At 36.6% G+C, this 27,897-nt stretch overlaps 1 protein-coding gene across 4 annotated transcripts in view; it reads right to left on the reverse strand.

Annotated features, from left to right (window-relative positions):
• LOC110465137 (integrin alpha-V-like) overlaps positions 1-27,897 on the reverse strand; it is a 117,293-nt gene that overhangs the window by 84,975 nt on the left and 4,421 nt on the right. For all 4 annotated transcript variants that reach the window (XM_021520758.1, XM_021520766.1, XM_021520749.1 and 1 more), the window contains exons 2-3: positions 22,214-22,338; positions 19,464-19,570 (exon numbers count right to left, since the gene is read on the reverse strand). In XM_021520758.1, the coding sequence (XP_021376433.1) occupies positions 19,464-19,570; positions 22,214-22,338 (232 nt within the window). The remainder of the gene's footprint in view (positions 1-19,463; positions 19,571-22,213; positions 22,339-27,897) is intronic.

Genomic DNA, 27,897 nt, shown 5'->3' on the forward strand with positions numbered 1-27,897 from the left:
TATGTACAGTACAACCACAAATACTGAACCCCTCTGACAGCATTACATGTCTATGTACAGTACAGCCACAAATACTGAACCCCTCTGACAGCATTACATGTCTATGTACAGTACAGCCACAACAAATACTGAACCCCTCTGACAGCGTTACATGTCTATGTACAGTACAGACACAAATACTGAACCCCTCTGGCAGCATTGTGTTAATAGTACAACCATGAAAACTGGAACTATAAGATAATGATAGCATGAATCTTGTTTTGCCCATACACAAGAACATTGCAATACCTTAATTATGTAGGGTTTACCATTTTTGTGGTTTCATTCTCTGTTCAAATTATTGATTTTCACCCGAAACGTTTTATAAACACTTTATCAAAAATATTGTAAAAATGGAAATTATCGTGGTATGAAAATGAGTGCCTTTATCGCATATTTAACTAAATTAGCAATAAAAAAATAATCTCTGAAAGAGTTACACATTTTTTGCATATACTAGACCGAGAAAATTCTATCCGACCAACGGGTCGGGATCACTTACTTACACACGCAGACTGGCGGGAACCATAGTGACTTTTTGGGGTCATGCTATTGTTCGTGACGTCATTTTATGACGTTTTGGGGTCAGTCAGGGTCATTGACCTCATTAGCAATTGCCATCCAGGCTTCATATGCAAATGCATGAGAAATGTGCAGACAGTTTACAACTTTACTAGAAGAGCAGCTGTTTTTAAGGGTTTTAGGTAATAAGCAAGAAAAGAAGCATCCGGTCTCCTGCTCAATATTTTGTCCCTTGGGTTTGAATTACCTTAATTATCCATACCTCACATAAGGGATGGATTCTATTTATACATATACAATAAAAAACATTCGAAGTCCTTTTGATGGTTATCTAAATATATAAGAAATGACAAAAGAGTTTCTTAGTTCTTCCGCACTACACATATATATCTACAATATACTATAACAATTTCACAGTGTAAACTGTCACGACATGAAAATTTCTACTCACAAGCATTTCTACTTTTACAGTAACTCTCTAAAGAAATAGCCCTGGCTTATAACTGTTGATTTCCCATGGTCTAGCCTCACACTTTATATAGAAATGTCTCATTTCCTAGGGGAGTTGTAGTGTCAACCTTTTAACCCTTTCACCCCTATGTATCTTTAATAGACTTTTCCATGCATTGATACGGATGAGTCCATTATAGACTAGAGTGGTGGCAGGGTTAAGTGATACATGTACTCAGTCTAGAGGACTGACAAATGTAGGGTGGGGCAGGTCTGTGGCTAGTCATCTTTAACACTTCTATGCATAAGTTATTTATACATCAATTTAGACATAGATTTTTATATCTGGATGTGTGTTAAAATCAGGTCAAGGTTTTTCAGTCAGTGCATTAGATAACAATATAGTAAAACCTCTATATAATGCCCCTCTCCTTTACATAATACTTGCTTGATAAAGCTAAATATATCAACCTTCTTTGTAGAAAAAGCTACATAAAACATGATCACTGCAAACACTGTAAAATGGGCTGAACTTGTGTTGTATACTTTACCACTCACATCAGAACTGTATTTAATCGGTACAATGTTTAACTCATTCATTCCTGAAATTTCATAATGAACTATTCCAACCTTTGAATTGGAAGGGTTCAAATGTGTCTTCAGGGGTTAAAGAGTTAATTGGTGGTACCATAACAGGCCAGGTTATAAAAACTTTGAACATTTTAATCAGCTTTGAAAACACAAAATTAACATATGACCATCTTTGTTTTCCTACTGTTATCTGAAGATTATAAATATATAGAAATTTAGTAGGGTGATCATGATGAATTGACAGTTTCTTTATACACTGTACTACGAAACCAGGAAAATAAAAGCACCGATGAAAATTAATATTCATGCAGTAAATATCACATGTTTGACTGGCAGAGACAATTTAGCAGCAAACATAAACACAATAAAGGAAAATCAACTCAGAACAAATACATGTCATACAAATCGTTTTTTATCAGGAGATTGCCTGCTACTTGATGTTCACTATTATATTACACCTACAAATCAATATTAGATACATTCCAGCCATGTTATTGGTAAGGACCTCTGCTGGTCTACATATATCAGGTGGTTTAATGGTGGGTGTCCCACAGGTTCACAATCTTGATCAGACAGTAGACACTGAAGGTCAACGGTCAAAATACTAACCTGTACTGGACCAAAAAGTCTAGAGATTGACCTCACTACATAGACACAGTAACCATGTCAACCAGAAAGACACTTGGTACTAGGGGTTGTTGATGCAAATCATATTTAGCATTCAAAAAAAATAGAAAATTTCTTATTTAACTCATTCACCATTGACATTTTATAATGAACTATTCCAACCATTGAATTGGAAGAGTTCAAATGTGTCTTCAGGGGTGAATGAGTTAAATCTTGGTTGTGTCTCTAGCAGAATTCTTTTGGAATCCCAATTTTGGTAATACATTTAATTTGCTAACACATCTGTGTGTTTTACCATAGCCTAAACTTCAAATTAATTCTACTTTGACTGTGATTGTAAAACAAACTTGACCTTACTGACCACCAAGTGTCCAAAATATCTTTGACTAAGGAACACATTGCAAGCTGGAAATAGCTAATTAAACCTTGATCTTTGAGAGCTACCAGGCTTACTTGACTAGGTGTAGAACTATATATGAAGGCATTTGTGATCTCCTACAACAATAATACTCCTGGCTGACTGAACAGCTCAAAGTGGTGTCCAGTTTCACAGCCATACCAGCTCACTCACATTAACTGACCACCACTAAAATTAATTCTACACCTCTTCCTTGTTATAATGAGCTGGCCAAAAGTGCATCAGCCTTCTCATAGTCACTGGTGGCCCTGCAAGGTCATTAGTGGTCAAACAGTCAGATGGTGCAAAGACTCTTTCAGCAAAGGTCATTAGTGGTCAAACAGTCAGATTGGTGCAAGGTCTCCATCCGCAAGTGATTTGTACTGGTCAGTTGGCCAGTTATTGGAATCATATGGCACTTTGTTTGACCCCTGACCTGGACTGAGTTTACAAATGGACTCCTCATTAATCACCCAAGTACTACTGAACACAGAGGTCATTTCCTTGATAGTGGTAAGAAACACAATTATCTATGCTATTTTAATTACTGCATATGTCAATATCATCACAGGGACATAAAAAAGTCCTGAAATTCCCTGCCAGACATTGAACATACCCCCAGTCACTGTACCTGTGATATGGGGTGCATGGAGTACTAATTGCTGTGTGCCTTCAGCATTGTGTTTCAGTGAAACTCTGAAACTGGCATCAGATGCAAGCAGGCTAATACAGTACACCAATACACCACCTCGAGCTCCAGCACAATTACACATACATTACACACAATAAGACGTGTCCTTGAATGACCTTAGCTATTAATAATACGTTAAATCGTATAAATCTATATAAAAAAACAATACAGTACTATGCTGAAACTTCAACCACGACTTCCAAAAGAATATGTATCGGTCATACTAATAAACAACTACTGAAATATATATTCCTTGTTTGAGAATTATTGATTTCGGAACAATGTCATCGCAATTTCAACTTTCCTAACCACTCTCACCATCATGGGCCACCTCCAATCACTAGATATCCCCATCAATGGAGATGAACAACACATCACTGGGCACTTATAACTATTGTAGAATTACATCTTACAGATTGTTCGAAAATGATATTTTAAAAGTTCACAAGTTACGATGCTACGAGCAAATATCCAAACTAACAGATATTTCAGAAGATCTTCTAAGCATACTGTGGCATACATAGGATTACGGTTTACTTCTAGCTTCGCGCTAGGGTGAATTTCCGTTTGGCTCAATCGGTAGAGCGGCAACTGGAAAGCTGGGGGTCAATAGTTTGATCCATGGTTAGTTTGAAGCACACTAGTACATCTCTCTTTCCTGTTACAATACAAGGTATGTACTGTAATTAATGCATCAAATAAAATCATAATATAGTTAAGTATTCACACCCTGGTCTATAGTTGGATGAGATATCTTCCAGTTGTCAAATTTGAACCCCGAACATTAACTTCAAATTAACTTAACAACATGGAAGGAATTATCAAAATGGTACTAGATATCTTCTATTGCTATTAGTGATCAGAAAGGGAGATAATTGGCGATATATCTAACGGTTATAACTTACCATTTCAAGATTGATTTTCAGTAGTTTCAATTTTCAGTAAAAGTTAAATATCAACATTTCAATGTAACAATGAGTTTACACCTACTGTGCATAAAATTTACACTTGCTTTCTCACAGTACGTAATCTTTTAAATCCCTGAGGGTCTGTTTTTTCTTCAATCTGATTACAATACAGATGTTAATTTATCACCTACAGCATTAACAAATTAACATCTGTATTTTGATCAGATTGTGTTTTTACACATTTTCCAGGAGCAGCCAACATTTCATCTGGAATCATCTCCGCAGTGCATTAACAGTATCATTTAAATCAGTCATGATCATTACATACAAAAACATTGAGTTTTTGGTGTCTCCTTTTAATGAGTTCCTGTTGATGGCTTTCTATATAGTTCGGATGTATGATGCTTTATGTCTTTGTCTAATCTAATTTCCTTACAATGCAGGCACAAAGCCATAATTTTCCTGACTCGGAGAAATATTAATACGAAATATTTGAGAGCTTCCGAAATGAGACATTAAAAGTACACATTAAAATGTGTTTACCGTACGACAGCAAAACACACATCACGTTACAAAATAAGTGACATATACATTAGCGATTTTTAAATACATGTATACGTTGTACAAGGAAAATCACCCAATTATCCCACATTATTTTTGCAGAAAAATTACAGCAAGTAGAATTCCTCAAAAAATTTGACATGTACATACAGTAAAATGCAATTTTCCATGATATTAATGGATGAATGTGCTGTTATGCTGTCGTTATTAAAATTGAAGGCTGTGTATCAAAGCTTTGTATTAGACAGCAGTCAGTGACGTTTCCTCGCATATTCTTTTTTATAAAGCTCTTGCTTATTAACACATACGTGTCACAATTACTGGCCATTTCTCACAAACAAACACGTTATTGTTCACAGCCGAGGATAATTTGGACTGAGGAGCCAAGTTGGAATGGATTCTATCTAAGAGCACAAAACCTACAATGATCAGTGGACTTTGTCAGCCTAGCAAAACTTAAAACATTTTCTGTAAATTAGGTTTTCCTGTAATTGTATCTCCCCTCCCCATTCTCCCATTACCACGAGTAGTAATTAGCTCTGTAGNCCCAACCCCCCTCCCCTCTTCCCAACCAAGCCCCCCAATTCCTCCAGCCTTCGTAACTTTTTTCAACACCAACATATGTACATGTATAACATACGCACCCCCCAGACGCTTCCATTTGGTTACATAACCAAATTCTTGTAAAGATGACTCATCTGTACTATATGCAGGGGATGAAAGTGAAATCAACTCTTGAAGCAGATAAATTAAGATATAAAAAAAGAAGAGAATGTGTCAACAATGTCTCAACTCCACAAACAGATCAACCATATCTGCATTACGCTAATCTTTTGCTGATTTTGGCTGTTCGGCCATTTTTTTAAATTTCCATGTGTCATATTACATCAGAGTGAAATATTCTGTATACCTGCAGTGCAGTTTCTATGTCTTGTAGAAAGATAATAGGCATTATTACACTAGTGTTGAATAAATACCCAAGAAAACGGATACTGGTGTCGACTCTTCAAGTACCGTATTGCTTTGTTTAGGGCGTAATTCTGTCAAATCAGATACTGCTGAATCAGCAATATTCTGTAAGGCTGACGACATTGAACACATTCCTTGTTTCCTTAATTCACACAACTGGCATTAGTATCCTTTACTAATTCACGCTTACTGTTTTTAACTGGACTTGCCCAGTCTTTGATTTGGTAAAGTTTAAATGTGACTTTAGGGGTGAATGGGTTAAAGCTGTACATGTCTTCTAGAAAAAAATAGAAAATACTTTCAAGATATCTCGGGTGCAATCTTGCACATAGCTGTCAGTTGAGAAAGGTTTTTTATTCTTCTCAATATATTTTTAAAATCTTGAAATTTGTAACCTTTGCTTGAAGAGTGATTCAAAATAATCGCCTAAAGAAAAACACCACAATATTTGCTTGTAAATCTGTAGACAAGGTAGTCTAGTGGTAGGACGTCCGGCTCGTGAGCGAAGGGTTGTGGGTTCGAGTAACGGCACGGCACTGTGTTGTATCTTTGAGCAAGATACTTTACTCTGCTTGTTCCAATCTTCTAAGCAGTAAATTAGTATGTGCTTGGGCAGTGCTAGAATTGCTTAATGCTAGCTGTGACCACAAAAATGGCAGCACCGGCTGTATGCTCCCCAGAGAGTTGAGAAAGATATTGGCTGTTTGCAAAAGCCCCATATAACCACGGATAATAATTTTGAGACGACCTACGAACTCAGTTGTGATAAAGCCGTATATAAGAACCTGAAATTATTATTTATTATTATTAGACATTTTGAAAAATCTACATCCGGAAACACCCACTGCAAATTAAGGGGAAAGAACAGACCTAGTGTATACCACTGCAAGTCAAAAGAGGTGACTTATTTGGGGTCTCCATGCAGAAGAGAAATAGGAGTTTATAATCTTCGGTGTAAGTTCTACTACGAGAACATTGAAGATTTTTTTTCTCTCATACCAACTCGTTCTTTTCCGTTTTGTCTCCCTAGGTATTTGTCTTCATATACTGAGAATAAAATGAAACTTCAAAATGAATTATAACTCATTGAATTCACACCAAAATTGTCTGATACAAGGTAACACAAATTACTGAAAATCACCTGCAATTCAGGATTTCACATTTATTAGAAACAAAATTTGATTTAGTCATGAACATTATTATGATTGCAAAACTTCAACAGTATTCAGAAACATTATATGTTATACTAAGTTAATTAAACAGAATGTTCAAGATAGTAAAGTCCCAATATTTTTTTTGTATTTGTTTTTATCATTAATAGTGCAGTTGAGTCTCTTAAATCCATTCAGCCATCTATAGGTGAAAAGGCCTGGGTAATTAGTTACCTTGGTTACTCAGCCTAGGACATAATTTTAACATATTCTATCAGTACAAAAAAGAAATCAAGCTTTTTCAACAGCAAAAACAGTTAACTAATTTTGACATACCAGATGGCCCTGCAGACAGTTCGTAGTTTGTATGGGGATGGAGATGAGATGAGATGGTAGGGGTTTTAGTGTTGTCCACCACATGGAACTTAACAGTCTAATGCCATGCATGGGTTCAAGATGTCATGGGAAACCTATATGGCAAATTTTGCACATTTTGAACCACAAACAGCACTATTTTGATAATGTCCTGCAGGGGGAACAGTGTTAAAGGCCTGGCCAGGCAGGCCCATGTTGGGGTCAGACCTGCACACTTAATTATAATGAGATAAAATGAAATTAACATACTGGGGTCCTGGGTTCACCCCATCCCCATACAGAAGGATCAGTACTGAGAGCTTATGAACATCCTACTTTCTTTCACACAGTTTACAATGAGAGCTGGGTGAAATGGGGGAAATGATCCTGATGTCTATTATTAATGGGGGAAAATCATTGACATATTGGCTCAGTCTGCTTGTTGGTTAACACATTCACCCCTGAAAGACACATTTGAACTCTTCCAATTCAAATGTTGGAATAGTCCATAATGAAATTTCAGGGGTTATTGAGTTAATCTTCAACGATCCAGGTTTTTGGCCCTTTTAGATTAATTCTTTACAAAGATCATCTAAAACACTACGACATCCAAGATCGATGTTGCATTGTTATCTGAATACCAGATGAATTTTTTTCCGTAATTTTTTTTTGGGGGGTGGGGTTAGGCCCCAAAATTGGCCCCTGAAAATAAAACTACCGGTAATGGTACCATTTGAGTATACGATTATCTGATTAATAGCCTCCTCTCTGCCTGACTATAGTAACCCTTAAATATTTACGAAAAAGGACAAATAGATTACTGTATTGTATTGTTACATCATCATGACTAATTTAACCCCACACCANGGGGGGGGGGGGGGGGGGGGGGGGGGGGGGGGGGGGGCTCATTCTTCCTGGAGCTCATGATCACCACTCTGGTATATGGAAGCCATCACAGCCAGAAAACCTGTGTTACCTACTCAAACATAAATAGCCTCACAAACAATCCTACACCAGATTTGGCACAGACTCGGGGAACATCATCAGCTGGAGGCAAACATCAAACAACTGCCCAACACTCGGTATACCTGAGGAGGGAGTTTTGACACAACCTTATGAACGTCATGGCCACGAAATGTGGGTGCCTTGCTGTTTTGCTCTGCCATACACACTTTTGGGTGATAAAAGAAACACCATCAAACATATTTAACAGACAAGACAATCACAACCCATTGTTGTTAGCTATTGTACAAGTTTAGTAAATGAGAATGGGCAAAAATTGTTTGCTTTCGACAAATAAATTATATGGTAGCTTCATAGCCTTGCACATCATAATGAACAAATGCAATTAAAGTGACTAGATAAGATTTATGGAAGATGACACTTTTTGAGAAATGAAGTATATTATAGTTTTTGACAGGTAGTTTTGTAGAAATGGGCATGGTCTCTAAGGTAGGTTTGACTGTAGATAAAGACAGGTGGTTTCTAAGGCAGGTTTGACTGAGTTATAGACAGGTGGTCTCTAAGGCAGGTTTGACTGAGTTATATACAGGTGGTCTCTAAGGCAGGTTTGACTGTAGATAAAGACAGGTGGTTTCTAAGGCAGCTAGGTTTTACTATATATATAGACAGGTGGTCTCTAAGACAGGTATGACTGTGTATTTAGACAGGTGGTCTCTAAGACAGGTATGACTGTATATATAGACAGGTGGTCTCTAAGGCAGGTTTGACTAGTTATATTATTAGACAGGTGGTCTCTAAGGCAGGTTTGACTGTAGATATAGACAGGTGGTCTCTAATGCAGGTCTGACTGTAGTTATAGACAGGTGGTCTCTAAGGCAGGTTTGACTGTTGTTATAGACGGGTGGTCTCTAAGGCAGGTTTAACCGCAGTCATTCAAACATGGTCTCTTAGACAGGTTTGACATTATTTATGGCATTGTGGTAGTTATATATAGACAGGTGGCCTCTGAGTAAAGCCTCTAAGCAAGTTTGACTGTAGATAATCTCTAAGCTAAGGCTGTCTTGAAAGTAAATATTGCTCACTAGAGAAGTCATTGCAAAAGTCACTTCGAACATAAAACAAAATGTGACAATGAATTTGAAAAAAAGACAATAGTATTAACTTGGCATCAAATGTCTTTAACAGTGTTCAGTGCTAACCCGCGGTCATCAAAACTTGATCTAAGTCTGTAATTTGAACTGATCGAAATGTTAACTGTAAAGGTGAACCTTTTAAACGTTGTCATTGATAAGGTTAACAGCGTCTGTGAACACTCTGGAGTAACATTATTTGATACCTGTCTCCAATCACCTGTAAAGGACACAGCTGAGTACGACCAGCTCTGAAGATAACTTGGTACTTAATTCCATCATGCAGAAAATTACAGATTCCTGCAAGGCTGCTGTAAACATTGCATGAGAAACTTGCAGTTCGTGTGTTTAAAACTGTTATGCTTAGGTCACATGGTAGGACAATGAACCCCCGTCATATATCTTATAGGTGTATGAGTGGTCGGGTGGCACAGTGGATAACACATTTGCCTTTCACCAAGGCAGCCAGATACGATTCCCTAATCGGACAAGAAAAAGTATACTAGGGTCACCTGCCCGACTGTGTTGGTTTACTAGACTGGTACTATGGTTTCCTCCCACATAAATACCCCCTACTGATGCTTCCATCTAGGTGAACAAGAATGATTAACTCATTCACCCCTGAAGACACATTTGAACTCCTCCAATTCAAAGGTTGGAATAGTTCATTATGAAATTTCAGGGGTGAATGAGTAAATATAAATTGGAAAATGTTGTTCTAAATTTTTTGTAAAATAAAGTATGAATTACATCTTTTTGGTTGCATATGCATTCCTTCTACAGATATCTGCCCTCCACTAATTCAATGTAACAATGAAATCATGCTTTTAAATACACACATGTGTGTAGTAAAAGTTGAACGCTAAACACAGTATATATCCAGTGTCTACTCACAGAAGAAATATACACTCCTTTCTTATGAAATCTCATATCTATTAATTAGTATCAGATGGTTGAATATTAATAAATCTGAATTGGTTTTTTTTAAGGTGCATAAAAGTATAATGACATTATTAATCTCCCCTAAGAAAAAGAACACATACTGTAAAAATCCTTATTTTAGCCAACTCAAATTTTTAACATGATACAGAATTATACCAAATTGTAGCGCATCGTGGAATTTAAGCATGCTTACAACATAATGTAACAGGAAACTATATACAAGCCAATTCAATTTGGGCAATCATAATTTAGCGCAAATTTAAAGCGCAAAAACCACTTAAATTGGAATATCGGAAAAATATGAAAGTTCAAAGTCAATCTAAGCGCAATCCTAATTTAGCGCAACATTTTAAGTGCAAAAATCGCTGAAATATGAAAATAAGCAGTACTCTAGTTATAAAAAATTCATTTTCTGACTCAAAGCAGGGTTAATTAGGCCTATCACAGATTGGGCGTAACATTTAATTTCAATTCAGATTTGTGGGCTTTTTATTAGACATGGGCTTATTGCTGGATATATATGGAAGGGAAATAATAAAATAAAAAAATTATTCTGAAAAATGGCACCTGACATCAGCATTTTTATTTTAATTGACTATAAAGTCGGAAGTAAAACTCCATTTTGTCAAATTCACAACTGGAAGATTATCCTTAATGGGAAATCTTCTACCATACCCGGTGATGACAAGTCTGTGTAGATAACAGCCTAAACAAGGTACAGGAAATGCTACAAGACACGATGAACACATCACTGCCTGTTACCATGGTCACAATATGCCTGTACCCATAAACAATATCAAGGATGTCAAAGGTCGTCATCAACTACTGCTAGATCTTGCAGAGAGTATAACTCAGTCACCCCTGAAGACACATTTGAACTCTTCCAATTCAAAGGTTGGAATAGCTCATTATGAAACTTCAGGGGTGAATAGAGAGCTCCAGAAACCACCTCAGCACCTCTATGTAATGTGTTGATTACATGCTTGGCTGCCCTGTTCATACATCAAAGTCACTGCACAGAAAGTGTGCATGTTCTCTTGCTTCTGAGTAAAGTAAAGATGTGCATTTAATGTAGGCAAAGCGACTGAAGGAATACATTTGCTGTAATATTTTTTTTTATTAACCTATCATATACTTCTGTGCGATATGGGTTGTTTTACATGTGATACTGCTAGCTGTGTGTTGGCTATGTCCTGGACCTATATAACCTTATCCACCTGGCATGCCCCTTATCTGCCCAGCACACGCAATATCTGCCAAGGACAACTTTGCTTCTAATTCAATACTATTATTCACTCCTCGATAACCCTCGATTCGCATCATAGCAAATAATTTTGAAGTTATACCAAAAGATAGACAATGTGAGATGAAAACGTCATATTATGACCATTTTCATAGCCTACCCCATATCAGCCCTCGACACATATCTGGTTGAAATTGGGTAAGATATGGAAATAGTGACTTAAGTAAAGCTTAAACCTTTGAGTACTAAATGAATGGATTGTCACAGTAGTAAAACACTTTGTTATATTCATAATAGATATCCATCCTTACTTGTGATTATGATATGCAACTGTAGAGTATGTCCCTGGCAACAATAGAGCAAGAATGTGTACATGTACCATATTGGATGTACTTATTAATACCCCTCCCTCTATTAGCGTCCCTCTCCCTTTTTCAATTGGTACCCCTTCCCTCCTTTTTCAGGAAGAGTTGAAATTCTATAAACCCCCCTCCACATCCCAGGCCTGATCAACGGTTAATAATTTACAGTACTGACACTTTTAACCCTTTCACCCCTATATAACTTTAGTAGGCTCTACCATGCATTGATATGGATGAGTTCATTATGGTCTACAGTCGTGTAAGGGTTAATAATAGCAGAAGTTTATGTCTGCTGATCATGGTCACCCTTTCTATAAAGGTTAGGGGTGAAGGTTAAACAGTAACATTTGCTGTCCACACCTCCAGCCACACTCAACGGATTTTAATATCCTCTGTTATACTTTAGCAATGGTCAACATTGCACAATTTGTTCTATCATAACCCACATTTTATCATCCTAAGAATTAAATCTATTATTTTTAAGTGCCCTCAGGGCCCTAATTACAGCAAATACGGTTTACATTGTTTATGAAGTTCATATTCTTATCTAGTGTACTGGCCCCCGTCTCTAGAATACTGAATTATTAAGAAAAAAAAAAAAACTCTAAAAATTTTGATCACTTGAATGTCTGATTCCAAGTTCTAAACTAGGGGGAGATAAGCTAGTAGTAAAATGCAGCCGAGAAATTCTTCATAAAAAACTTAGGGGCTGGTAGCCAGTCAAATTCTTATCCTAGCCTGGTTTACTCTGTAGATGTAGTAAACTCACCATCCATCATTCCCACATACACATGTACACTAATATACCACAGATATGATTATACGCATATAAATAGAAGTTCATCATCTTAGAAAACTATCTGTAAGAAAAATACATCTTCCCATCCCACTAGAAGTTGTNCCCCCCCGTCAAAGCTGACATATGTACACACTGATATGGGAGTACTCACCTCTTCTCTGGGTTATCTCACGTTATCACTTCATTCATCAGATTAATTAATAGTTATCTCTTTTTTCATCAGATAATTTAATCATCCAATCTAGCCAGACTGTCTTCGCCACTCCCATGATACGTAAGCTTTAACTCTTCACTACCAGAAACTCTTGACCTCCCAGAAAAAAAAGTAACTGAGTGTTTCAAAGCCGCATTACTTTATTTTAACCTAACCCTAACCCAGTGTTAATACTAGTCAGTTTGGTTATGTTTGTAACTTTGTTTTACGTCCTATTAACAGCTATGGTCATTTCAGGAAGAGCCAGGTTTTGGTCGTGGAGGAAAGCCAGAGTTCCCAGGGTTGGGGGAGAAACCACCGACCTGCGGCAAGTACCTGGCAACTGCTTAAGGAAAGTTCCCAAAGCTGTTTATTGTATCTCCAAGGAAGAAGAGTTCCTCAGATGGATAACCACAGCCATTTAAGTTGTTACAATTCCATTTGTAAATTTTTATTAAGAAATAACATACATGAGTGCTTTACTTATCTAATCTGGTAGGACATTTTTTTAACTTTACATCTTCACGAAGAAAAGTTGGCTCGAGTTTCCATAGAAAGTCAGCTAGTTTCCATAATCTGTATACCATTCCTGCCATTGCATTCATTTCTGAGTGATTTTTTTTAGAAAATTATAACATATGACCTTTATCATTTTATTTTCAAAATTATCATAAAATTTTTACAAGTACACTACTTAACCAGATGTTGAATTAAGTGATATCAAAAAACTAAAAAAGCACTTCTACTTTTAACATTTTAAAAATATCTAAAAAGATATGAATGTAAATGAACTGTATTAAAACAAGCATCATATTTCAAGACAAATCATCACAATTCAATTAGATTTACCAATGTAGGCAAAAAATATTAAATAAAAAATTATCTTAAGATATTTTTATCTAAACATTTGAATACATACATTTTTGAATTATAGCCCTCAAATTGGATATACATTCTCGATATGTCTCGAAGTAATGACCCAGGGAGCGGAGGTCCCGAAATCTGACTTCCTGCGATGCTAGATAAGACAAAGAGTACAGCTATCACCTTACCCCAGCTGAATCGCATGTCACGTAATACGTATACTCAGTTATAAGGACTGTAACACGCCAAACATGAGATATCACTGACAGAGAAAACGGTTCTTTGTTTTAGGAAATATATTTCCCCAAGTACAGGATGGGACTTGTAACAGTCAGAACCAAGCACAAGCCGGAACTACGAAATAAAACTCTGCCAAGTTTAGACTGACATTCTAAGAAAGATTAGTCAGGATATAAGATATTGAAGTGAAATCAGCAAAGACCTTAGTGTTTCATGATATGACGTGTATTGTACATTCATATAGATACACATGTCCCAATTTGACAATGATTGTTATTTATGTAAGACAGTGTTTGATACTTTTTCAATCCACTGCGGGACAGTTGTTATGAAATATCCAGTGCAATCATTTGTATCTGTTCTTCTTTGAAAATGTTCACAAATAAATATTTCCAAAGCTTTCATTAGTTCAATAAAAAATTTACAGATACCAGTGCACCCATATAACTTTGATTGATAACATATAGTAAACCTCTGGTCAGATCGAACAACAACATACCTTACACAAGTTCCTGGCCTGACCAAATGCTTTGAAAATACATAGACACCATATCTATTAATCTTACTACAGTTAAGCCCAGGGAGCTAATTAACACATCATCTTGGCCTCAAAGAACAGGTGAATGTATTACAGGCAATAAAATAGCATTTGATGAATTTGGTTTGGTTTGGTTTGTTCATGTTTTACATCTTAACTGTGAACAGTTATGGTCATTTAAGGACGTGCCAGGTTGTAGTGGTTGAGGAAAGCCGGAGTTCCCGGACAAAAAACCACTGACCAACGGCAAGGACCTGGAGACTGCTCCAGGTAGGTCTCGAACCTGAAGGGACCCAGTGGTGGAAGGCTATAGTGTTAGCAGAATGTCAAACACTCACATTTGATAACACTTTTATTGAACTGCAATAGATGTGGGTGGGCTTATTACCAGGCATGGGCTACATATTTAAGGTCAAAACATAACATATCTGGTCAAACGAAAATCTTCCTTTCCTGAATATATAGAACATGTATAGGGCCTTGGATTCCAATATTTTTCCCCAAAGGGAGGTAATCTAGGAATGAAAATATAAATTATTAGCTCAAGCTGAATTTGCTCAATTAAATTACCATGAATTACAGTGATATTATTCACTTTTTAAGATTGTTTTTTCTTAACAATATTTGCATGACCATTGTCTATTTCATTATCTGGGTCGTGGTCATAGAAAAAAATTGCAAATATGTCAGGCAGGGCAGAGTTTTTTGGGGCTGATAAAAGATCCCATTCCCAATATCGCAACAATCTCCTATCTCTACCTAATTCCCAAACTTTTAATCATAGACTTCAGATTGTCATACTATTGGTCTAATTACCGGGGCAAACGATGTGTCTTTATATACCCAAATGTACTACAGTTGGTGAAGAGGATTGATCAAATGATATACTGGAATAAACTTTAAACTTAAATCTAAAGCAAAATTAAGGGGAAGTTACTCTACATATACAACAAACTACAGTACAGAGGAACACGGAACCTTAAAGGTTAAACCCACATCCTCGATCACTCTTAAGTTAATACGAGTTTGAAGCCCTCATTCTCTAATAAAATAAAAAGAAAGTTCATTTGATGCTTCAATAAGCTGAATTTTATTACAATTTTTTGGGCACAAATTGTAACTTTTTCAACCTTTTATGCAGTTAATGAAAAACAATCTTTTGACTTTTTCCACCTTTTACGAAGTCAATACAATTTTATTGGGTCCTGAAATTTACCTGGGAACACTTCGAATCTCCACAAACACCATCACCAAGACAGATCATGTGACATACAAAATGTGATACATTTGTGAAAATCTAATTTGACATATGTCTACATGACTTTTCTGTCGGTTTTGATTTTGGCTAGCGTCTATCATCGAAGCAACTAAAGCAAACAAGATTTGATTTCTTCATGACTGTCTTGAGTTTTCCCCGATGATCAGAACTCTTGTTCAGTTCCCCTACTATACCTTGGCATATGAAAACCATTCATTAAGGATTTCACAGAGCTTGCCAAGAAAATTGTCATGTGTGATCTGCAATTTCCTTCAAAAATATTCAAAATTCATTTCAAATCTATTGAATTTTGATAAAATAAAACATCACTAACAAAATACTCATCTCCTTTGATACAAAATCGATGAAAACAGATGAGGAAATTACTGATTTACGAAACGTCGGGAGAAGGTTAACTGTTCAAGTGATGGATTTTGACAGCTTTTCGTGGAAGCCACAATTGAAACACAACCGTGCAATAAACCTAGACTTGAACAAGCAGTTTTATGAGCAGACTTGTACATATGTTGGCCCTATATCGCCCGATAATCAATCAATATCCTCTATAGAAAACATGGTTAAACAATTACAACAATTTGCTCTGCCTTGCAGGTACTATTTTATCAAAAGGAAATTGAGATGTCATTGCAACACAACAGCCTCTCAAATCGCATTACCGGTGGTATTGACGACTCCTAAATTGTTAAATTAAATCAACGTGTAAACATGAAAACAAATTGCTGAGATTTCCAGCGTACTTTCAATCACTGTAAGGAAGTTTATATATATGTGAATATCTCATTACGTTTTTGCCTTGACCTAAAAACATGTAACCTTGAATTCAGGAATCCGAAATACTGTACACGAAACACAATTGTATCACAAAATGTCAATAATGTGACTGTTTAATATTTGATTAATTTTGACTTGTAATTTTCTGGTTAACCTAAAATTGATGCTTTCAGCATACAAGTCTTAACCTTAAAATTTTCTCTACATATTATTAAGTATTGAAATATGTATAGTCAATATTTTATAGTTTTGAAATGATCATAGTAAAAGGGCATAGCAGGGATCCATGGCTTATTACCAGGCATGGGCTTTATCGAAGAAGAAAACCAATAGTTGCAATGAAAGCAATCAATCAATATACAGATATGATAATAATAATTTCTTAATGAAATATATTTAGATAATATGTTACTGCGTCAAAACCATTGCATCACCAATGAAACGTATTTGAAGCTTAAGCCCTGGGAGAGGATGATTGGGGCGGGCTTAACTCATTCACCCCTGAAGTTTCATAATGAACTATTCCAACCATTGAATTGAAAGAGTTCAAATGTGTCTTCAGGGGTGAATAAGTTAAGGTTATAACCTGTTAAATGTAGCCAAAATGATTATTGTTATGAATATTTTCTAAAATTTATATTTGCATGTACATGTATGACCTTCTATATCGAGATGGGCTTAAAACTGAAACAAATCCAGAAATGGTAAGAAACACCATGTATTCCTAAATTCCACCACTCACACTCGGAGTCTACTTTCAAAACTAGCTGGTATTCTATGTATGACCTTTTTAACTGGCAATCAATTCTGTAAAATGGCAGATAGATCATGATCAACAAAGTGCTTTAACTATGACCGGTGAAATTTTAAGACATACAAAGAACTGCGAACAACAAAGTGAAATATCACGAGTACTGTATCTACATCTTCCCAATTTCCAGTCATATTGACACTCCTAAATGTCAGTTCGGGTCTAAAAACGACCCTTGGGAGACATCAAAGTGGAATATCAGAACCGTATACGTATATATCTGATGATGTCTACAAACAAGCATGCTGCTATAATATCCTACAAAGCATTAATTATCATCACAACATCTGTCCTAAGTGCTCCCCAATGTTTCTTTCAGCCCGTGTAACAACTGGCAGAAATGGTCCAATCCAGCCTCATCTCGTCGAAGGAAAAACTGTTTTATTGTTTTAGAAAATGTTAGGCGCCGTTGGACAGCGAGTGATAGTAAACGTTAGCACGTTTTATGATCCCATTCCTGTTTCACTGCTCTCAGTGAAAGAGGCTCAGTAAAATTATAAAAAATCTAAATAGACATATATACATATTACACATAACGTAACATTATCTATAGTTCTGTATATATACAGCAATGCTACAATAGAATGCACAAGACTCCAGCAGAATATCTTTTATAAACAACCTAAGGTAAATTTAAACATTCTTGGTCCACTACCTCAAAGCATTATAAGCTTAACCACAACTTTTCACAAAATTTGAAACTTGTATATTTTCAAAAATGATGAAATTTAAAAACCAAAGTTGTAAGTCTAAGGATTAAGACATTAAGACTTTTATTTAATTAATGAGAACACAGGCAAAAATATTTATAATTTTTTAGATAATTTTCAAAAATCATACTTTTAGAATTTGCCTGAACGACGCATTAAGCTTATCAGGCTAAGAAATCTTGGCCCTGGTGGGTTTATATTTAGGATCGCGGAGACCTGTTTATAGTCCTAGCTAAAAGCAGAGGTATGCATGCCGTACCTATACATGCACCATTACTTCCTGTCAGCTGGACCAACACCAGGTTTTAGTGCCAGGAAATGTCTTATTTTAGTCACAGATCAGATAAAAACGATATCTCTCTAGTCAACACGAATAAATCAGTCCCATGTCATAGAAATTAAACCTTAATACCCAATAAATCTTCTTTCCTGAGATTTCATCCCTGTTCCTTTTTTTTTCAACGTTCAAACATCCCGTAAAACAGGTAAAAGACTACCTTATTATCAGTTGTATAATAGTGTCACTATAACATCACGTTAAGGATGTCATACAGCCAGCATTAACCTTTTTATAATTCAATAGAGTTCTCTACATTTGTTTCTTTAGGACACAACCTTGAGACCAATATCATATTAACTACAGTTCAGCAGAATTTTGAGTACAATGAACCCTGTTAATTTTCTCGCAGCACCTGAAAGATATCAATACAGCCAGCATTCACCTTTTCATAGTTCCCCAGAGTTATCTCCCCTTGTTTCTATAGGACACAACCTTGACACCATTTAAAATAAACTACCATTCTGTGGGTTCATGGTTCACCCCCTCCTCTTATTTCTGTCCGACATAACCTTGGCATAATAAACTTCAGCAGATACATATACAGTAAACATTTTTAATGAACTAATTGCCAAACTGCTCCTAGTGTAGTAGGACGAGGAATTAGTGAAAAATATAGTGCCGTCGCTGGGGCTCGAACCGGCGACCCTTGGCTCTCCAGCCTGATGCTGTACCGCTGAGCTAAAGGGAAATTACCTACAGCTGGGGCTTGTAAGGCAACCTTATCCATGCACATCTTTTACACTATTCCCCCTCTTTTTTCGAAACACCAACCCAGGTTCTTTGACTCCCCGCCAACGGTTCTCATAGCTTCCTTGAAGGGGGAGGGTCAACGGCACCAGTTTGTAATAGGACAAGGAAAAGTTATGAAGATCCGGCCGTCGCTGGGGCTAGAACCCGCGACCCTTGGCTCGTCAGCCCGATGCTCTATCGCTGAGCTAAAGGGAAATTCCCTACAGCTGAGGCTTGTAAGGCAACCTAATCAATGCACATCTTTTACAATAGTACAGTCAGTACTTACCAAGATGTGTCCATCGTCACCAGAACTTGCCACTGTTGCACCAAACCATTGGTGGGATTTATCTTCAATTGCTAAATATAATGTTCCGTTAAATTGGTTAGAGTTACCTGTGGGGAGAAAAAAATCATTAGTTACATAGAGATGGTTCTAATTCCAGGTGGGTAGAAAAAAACTTGTAAGTACTTGGTTAGAGTTACCCGTGGGGAGAAAAAAATCATTAGTTACATAGAAATGGTTCTAATTCCAGGTGGGTAGAAAAAAACTCGTAAGTACTGTTTTGTGGTAAATGTGTGAAGAAAATGTTCATTAGTTATAAAGTAACGGTTTGAGGTATTGTATATAGAAAATAACTCTTTTAAGTTTTTTTGTGATAATTATTGGAGGAAAGTTTGTAAGTTTCAAAGAACTGTTTCGGGGTCCATGTGAATGATGTGGGGAGAAAACGGTTATTGAGTTACAAAGTAATAGTCTGTGGTCCATGTAGGCAGAAAAGGTCTCTTTAAGTTATTATTTTGTGGTAATTATAAATTTGGGGGAAAAGCTTGTTTCTTTTGAAGGTCCGTGAGAATGATATGGGAATAAAAAATGCTCTATTCACCAAAAGTTTTGTTTCCAAGAATTCCTTGTCAAATCTGTCTCAAGAAAAAAGAATTCCAGACGCAATTTTAAAAGATTCAATATGATGATCAAGTTAGATTTGCTGTTTGGGTTTGTATTATCTTCATGGAATAATTGTAATGATTATAATGAGCACCTGTAAAGCACAGCACAAATTGATTACCATCTGTCAAAATTAAAGGCATGTATTATAGCAATTATATTTTACAATAAAATAAAAACAGCTCTGATATTGTGAGAGCAAATCTGAGAGTTGGAATAAGAAATTGAGAGAGCAGGCATGTTACTTTGTAAATGTATTGCAATTTGGGTAAAAGGGTAAAGTTACGCCCCTTTGCCCCAGACAACACTTAAATCCACAGTTAAATTGGCTGGCAATTGGACCAAGAGGATCAAGTTATGCCCCTATGACCTCAGACAAATATATCTATGATATAGGGTTCCAGACAATGGGCCAATTTTCATTACTTCCAACTCAAATTTCATTACCGGAGCAACAATTTCAAATGTCTGGTTGTAGTTATCTTTTTAACAATAGCTACTTAATAAATGCATTAAAATTTGCTCTTTACCATTATATTTTAAATTTTGCCATGAAAATAACAAGTTTGTGCTGGAGTATTGAAATTGCATTGAATTTAGTCTTAGTAAGCATAGTATTCGTTTTGATATTTTGCAGCTGCCTGTAACTTTTCCACTATAACAATGCTTTTTAAATATTGGCCCACCAGCTGTGGGGCACTTCACAACAGACAGGCAGGCAGTTGTCATGGTCACTGGACCATGTCCAGCCTCATCAACAATGCTTGCTTTTTGTTGTAGGAGCTGAGCTGAACCATGACCAGTTTTTGAGCCACCATATGCCGGTGGAAATGAGGCGTATTTTTATGGCCACAGAATGATTATTTATAGCTGGTCTTGAGCGAAGGGAACAAACAATCTTTACTGACCATCATTCTATAACCAAATGAACAGGATTCATTAAAAAAATCTATGATATCATTATAATTATATGAAATGATATGGAGATTTTCCTTATGATTCATTGAGAGAACTAATCAGCGTCACCTTGTAATAATGAATCATCAATTGACATACAATTGTTTATGCCATAGGTCCTGTATAGCCAGTTAAAGATGTTTGAATTTCATAATTACATTTATTCAAAGAAATCTGGGGCTGTGATTTCAAAAATATTTCAGATTTTAATAGTCCAAAAATTCAAACTAAATAAAACATATATAGTTTATTTACATTGCAGTTTCAGCGTTGAATATAAATGTACATCTTCAGAATAAAATCATATTTGTATGTTAATGTAGATTGTTTCATAAAGTTAGAACCTAGACACTCAAATCTCTTCAGTCTGAGAGATTTGTACTTCAAAAACCATCATCAGATGTGGAATTGTGAAAACACTTGATCAATATGAATTTGAACAGCAGAAACCCATCTGATCATGTGATCCAATTTTATGTAACATTTACGATAGATCTTGATGAATGAAACATGAATACTGATTTGATTACCATAGTTGTTTTAAAATGTGTCACGTTTTTTATGTAGACATGTTTGTGTGTGGTCGAACCTTCTCGGTGGTGTTGAGGGTAGGCACCCTTGAAGTTGGAATCCATTACGACCTTGCCCTTTCTCGTTTCGTAATAAACTGTACATAGGTCTCCATTTGAACTCTGGGAAATATTATAACTTGGGCTACAGGGCACGACCCATAGTGGCAAGTGGCATTATTTTGATCATACGGGAAAAGCGTGGAAAATGAAACGCGACAGAAGAAGATGTGGGCAGATAGATCGTCAGTCACAGTGCGCCAGAGACCACAGGGACCTGATAATTTGTTAAAGCTATATTTGGACATAAACTAAGGTGTTTAAAGTAATTTTACACGTTTTGGGGGTTTAGATCGATTTTCGGTAAAAATGCCACCCCCTATGATCATAAAGCTGTAACAATTTCTCAGGTCCCTGTGTCAGAGACCTGCTTACTAGAGTGATTTTATATTACTTTCATTTATACATGTACAATGTATATATATTTACCTTTTGTGGCATAAACTTATACAAATGTAAAACACCAAATAACATTTGTTCACATAGTATCAATTTGAATCTCACCTCGCTCATCAAATGGAATCATAGAACAGCTATCGGCCGTGTGATTGGCTCGACACCTGTAGACGGCGCCACCTCTGATGATACCAGCCTGCTGTGTGGCTGCTGTAGGAGCACCAACCAGAAGCCTGAAATAAAAGAGAATTATTATATTTTATGCTTCCAAGCGTTTCTTGTGATTCATTTCATTGAAATACAAAACAAATCGTTGATAATTCAAATTAAGAAAATATAAAATGAAGTCTGGGCAGTGCATTGATGCCAAGGTCAGGAAACAATTAACCACTTACAATTACACCGGGCCGGATGCGGAAGTGGTAGGGGGTATTTCCGGTCGAGACAATTTATTGTTCTAGATTTGTATTGTAATTATTTGAATGTTCATTATAAATACACATCAAGGCTGGCAAAACCTAAATACATCTTAAATATCACAAACTTGTAAAGACGCTTTAAACGGGAGTGGATTAAACCACTATAGTGTATTAGAGTTTAATTTTTGACATTCGGGATAGGCAAATGTTATTCAACATATACAAAATACCTTAATAAACATGTTTTATACTATAGAAATGCACTTACATAAACATTGCTAATTCCCACATTCCCTTATCAAGAGGACGCAATTCAAAGCAAGAAAATAATCCGTTACATGCAAATACAGCCAATAAAATAATCAAGTTGTGTTCGAGTAAAATTTATCATAGCTTAATTTCATCGTCTCCGCTAGATACACAAAGTCGGAAAAAACCTTCAAATCAGCAAAGAAAGTTTCAGACCGGTTGAGGTAAAACGTATGTGGGGCTTAGGAGTAATTATAACTAGTTCCGGACGCAGTCAGTGCATTTGCCGTCCCAGTGTTTGCATAAACCACACACGCACCTGCGGCACTTGGTTTAAAATGCAGTTTATGGCGTTTAAGTTAAAAATGAGTTTTGACCAATCAACTTGCTGTGAAATTAGCAGGCAAGGACTCAAAAACATAAACATCTACATCTATCATATAGAACTAAAAAAAAATCACCTCTTCACGTCTGCATTTTGGGGTCGCTGCATATTTGTTCAATCATGTGCACATTGCTTGCTTAAATGTATAAAAGTGATTGTAAGCCTTTGTTTTTGTTTCCCAATTATAACTATTACTATTATCCATATGTTGTAAATCGCTTTAGAGTAATTTTACAAATTAAATAGGGTTGTATATTATTATTATTTACCTCTCATAGGCTGTTAATATTTGTATGAAGCTGCTCCGTTCGCTATTGGGTTTAAATTGTATTCCTTATAAAATAAAGGCATAAATGATCATGATGATATGTCATTAAAAACAGTTTTACAAGTAAAATAAAACAATGGCAGTGTTATTTAGTGATAGAGCAAGTTTCTGGTTCCGTGTGTGACTAGGATTTACAGTGTATACCAGTAGCTTCAACCAAATCTTGGAGCAGGTTAACAGAATATTGCTTAACTCCCAAAATACCCATACCAATGATTTATGATATACATTCCAATGTTGAATCGAGTTAAAGAAGATAATTTCAATCTTTTATAATCTTTATGATATATGTTCTAAGAATATCTTCTAAGTCCCAGGTGCAACTTAACCGACATATCGAAACCGAACGAACTGTTTTAATTTAGATGAGTAGGGCATCGTATCTAATAAAAATTCAACTTCAATGAGTTTAGTACTTCACTGTGGTGTTGAAATAACATTTAAACATAGGTTTTATGCATTAGAAATGGGAACTATACGTTTCCCAATCGATTTTCGCCTGGATTTGCACCATGAAAAAGGAATTGCTGAGCAATTTCACATTCAAGCGCTTTTCCTCCGTGACCAACGACAAATTCTTTTCGAAAGTTGTTCTGACACTGTTTAAATACCAAATGGGATAGGTCGTCGACTGGGACAATAACTGTCACCATAACAGTTTGTTTACAATGAGAAGACATCGATGCTTATACATACTGGAAACAACTTTCAGGCGAGCTTTGACAAAGCCCTGCAAGGCCTGCAAACGGACGTACCGGTAACCGGTTGTTCCGCATAAACGAACAGACCCAGGTAAACGTTTCGGTCCGTTTACAGAACAGTATACCAATCCATGGCTTGAAGGCAAGAACAAACATCAACACGTGCATATCCTTCTTTATTTACTTCCAGCACGTGTCTGGGTACAAGCACGTGTATGGCACGTGCCTGCAGTACAGACATATCGGGTATCAATATCTCACGAGTAATCTATCAGTGGTACTGCGAGATAGCAAGTCAAGTATCTAACAACAGGTACAATTGGAATTCACTTCGGCATTTTTCGTATTTTCTCGACTTTTACGGAAGAAACCGAAGTGTGTTCAGAGCCGCAAGTACAGTAGTCACGAGGTCTGTAACTCAATAACGTAATAACGACAGCCGTTACAGTCTTTTTGCAACAAAGGGGTATGATATTACCGGTAACGATCAACACCTGAATTTTGTTTTTTAATTTAATATTTCAATCGCTTGGCCGACGTGCTCATGTTTCATAATTAAAATCGTTATATGATGTATTTGGACGCGACAGCAATCGTGAACAAAGACGGCGTTATATAATTCCTTGGCTGTGTTTACGAAAGTCGAAGCTGTTCTGTAAAATCTGATGTAAATGAAACTCAAAGTTCGGGGTTTCAAATTCTAGATGAAACGTCGATAATTCACAGTTCGTGTGTGTATATGAGTATACGGCATGCTTTATTGAGACAATTACATCTAATTACCTTTGATTAGAAATGGTAGCGAGAGAAAAAGGTCATTTTTGCATTAGTTAACCTTATAATCAATATATGAAATTAACACCACGTGGCGTTCATAAATGTTACTCGTTAATAAGGAAAAGAAATTGGATTGGAATATTCCCACGTTCTGGCGTCCACGGGACATGTGGACATCGTTGACCGGACAGTCGGTACAAATCCATTGTCTTGTATAATCCACTTTGCTATGATTCACTATAGGACGTTATTCTAAGGCTGCAGAGAGTGACATTATGACCCTTTGTCACACCAACCATTATTGAATTAACGAGATATTACTAATGATTGTACAGCGTCATTTGATAATTATTAGTAACAGCAGATGATTTCTGCATCGCCGCCCCGATCTGGAACCCCGAACCTCTTGATCAGCATCTGTATATCTGACAAGAACGGCAGCTCCTGTATAGTAGTAACCAAGGCGAGAGGCAATAGCCCCGCGGGCAACGGCCCGTCATTCCCAACGATGTCCAGGCACGTGTTGTGTGTCAACAATAGGGGTCCAAATGTCTTTGACCCCTCAGGCTGTCCAGAGCAAGTAAACACGCTGTCGTACTAGTGGGGGGTTACGGTCATAATGACACCGGGATTTGGACGTCGCCGATATACGTGTGACCCATGATGGTGTCATTCAATCAACAGATGACACGATATGATAATAATTAAGTTAGCAAAATCGATTTTATTTGTTACTGTTATCCAAATCGGTGATTGATTTAAATCGCGATGGATGTGGACTTCCAAAGGACAAGAGACGGTTTGGAATAGCCATACGTCTGTATCTTGCACATAGATAGGTCCCAGGACAATTAGAAAGTTAATCGGTCTGAAGACATTCGGACTAGCTGGTCACAATAGTACACGTAAAATCCTCGCGTAATTTAGGCTATGTAATATGCGTAGGTATTTTGGGACTGAAAATGCCGAAAATATCTTCTGCATGCTAGTATTTTAGCGCATCGAAAAATTTCCTCAAAAAAATGACGTCGAGAATGTTATGAGGTCGTGATCTAAATTGAAGCGGTATTACGTCTCTGTTTGAAATAACATTTTATTTTCTCTCATCGATGGTTCCGTAAATGAAGCGTTGAAGGTCACTTTGGCTCCCATGCCTGTATATACTTGGCAGACAGTGCCAATAGCTTCAGATACAGACTTCGCTTGCAATTTATAGAAACTTGGCATCTCTGCTGATTGAATGTTTCCAATCTGACGACGTAAACAAATATAAATCTGCTTATTCAACAGAAACCAGTATGTATTATAGTCCAGTCCTGTGGAGGTCGATAATGGTCAATTCAGTTGTCAGGACACATTTTGAATGCGATACATCTTGTGTCTCTCCATCCATGAACATTTTATTTCAACTTCTCCAATCCATCATAGCCATGGCTTCCTTATTTTTAACACACATCCGATTTATCCGTCAGCTATAGCTGTCTGTCGGCAGTCAACCTTGCGCCATACTTGGCAAGAATCTTATCACTGTCGAAACTCGGTTGAAATTCGTAAGACAGCTAGAATTAAACAAACAAGCATGTCCGAAAATCAAATGAAAATTGAGATCATGTACTTATTTCTTGGCACGAATAATCAGACAGTGTTTACGGACGATGAGGGAGAGAGTTGGTGCATTGATTTATGGTACTGATGCTGGGGATACAAGCTGGCCCTGTATCGAACCCCTATTTATCATACATACAGCTATGAAACCAAAGAGTTCAATCGGCGCCATTATTGACCGTAATTACATATCGTCCGGATTACATATCATATCCGGTGATGATTTATCGCGGTCCAACTTGGCTGAACTCAATAAATTTCTCAGTTTCTTTTTAATATTGTCTGGTCTTTCGTATTAATAGCAAGCCGTTGCTGAATGGTATCTCGACTAACCTCCAGTTCGGAAACCCTCCAGATAATGAATTATATCAAAATGTATAGATGTCTTGGGGATGTATGGTGACGAGGTCGTAGTACACACCGAGGCCAGTGAATCTGTTTTAGCGAGATTACAGCCTTCCTCGCGCTGCGTCAGAGTGCAGATATAATTTTATGTAGGCATAAAACTTTTCTTCAGTCGAGCTATTGATTACGTAATGAAAACGATGACGTATATATATAAAAAAAAAAAAACTCGGATTTTAAGGCTGGTTTGAACCAGAACGAATTTTGTGTGAATATAATATCTTATTTCTACAACAAGTTCGTTTCAGTTTCAAGGGCTTACTTTAATTAGATAACGACGGCAGCTAAGTAGCCTGTCTATCAGTCTCTAAGATTATCTCTTTATTTTCCTGCCTATGAGTGTGTTGACTTGAGCAAGTCTACACGACTTTGACCTGTCACCAGTATGATTGAAGAATATTAGACTTGCTCAAGCCCATTTTATATTAAGAGATAACGTTTGTCTATTGTTTCAATTATAAGATATTATACTTCTGGTAAGTCTTCTTGAAAAGTGTGAAATTAAGGGTATATGCAATCTGCTGTTTTACAGTTCCATTTATGGAAATTGTTATGATTAAAATAATAGTACAATTCCGACTTTTGAGACTTACTGAATTGCAAATTTCCCGAATAATAACAATATATTAGAATATTATTTTAATCAGATTGTATTTGATAACATTAAATACGACATAAAAATAATCGAGAAAATCTGACCAAAAAAAGAGTCATCATGTGTGAGGTAAACGTACGTAGTATACAACCTTAACTTTTCTCCCATCCCTGCACTATGTGTAATAGAACGAACTCATACATTTCAGGTGAGCCGATATGACTGTACTATACAAATCTACATGAATGCATATCTGTATTTTGTCTTGATGAGCTATCCCTGCCAAGCCCGTACATTACAAGTGCTGGAAGGGGTCAGCGATACCCCC

Source organism: Mizuhopecten yessoensis, unplaced genomic scaffold, assembly GCF_002113885.1.
Source record: "Mizuhopecten yessoensis strain PY_sf001 unplaced genomic scaffold, ASM211388v2 scaffold1557, whole genome shotgun sequence".
Taxonomy (NCBI): Eukaryota; Metazoa; Mollusca; class Bivalvia; order Pectinida; family Pectinidae; genus Mizuhopecten; species Mizuhopecten yessoensis.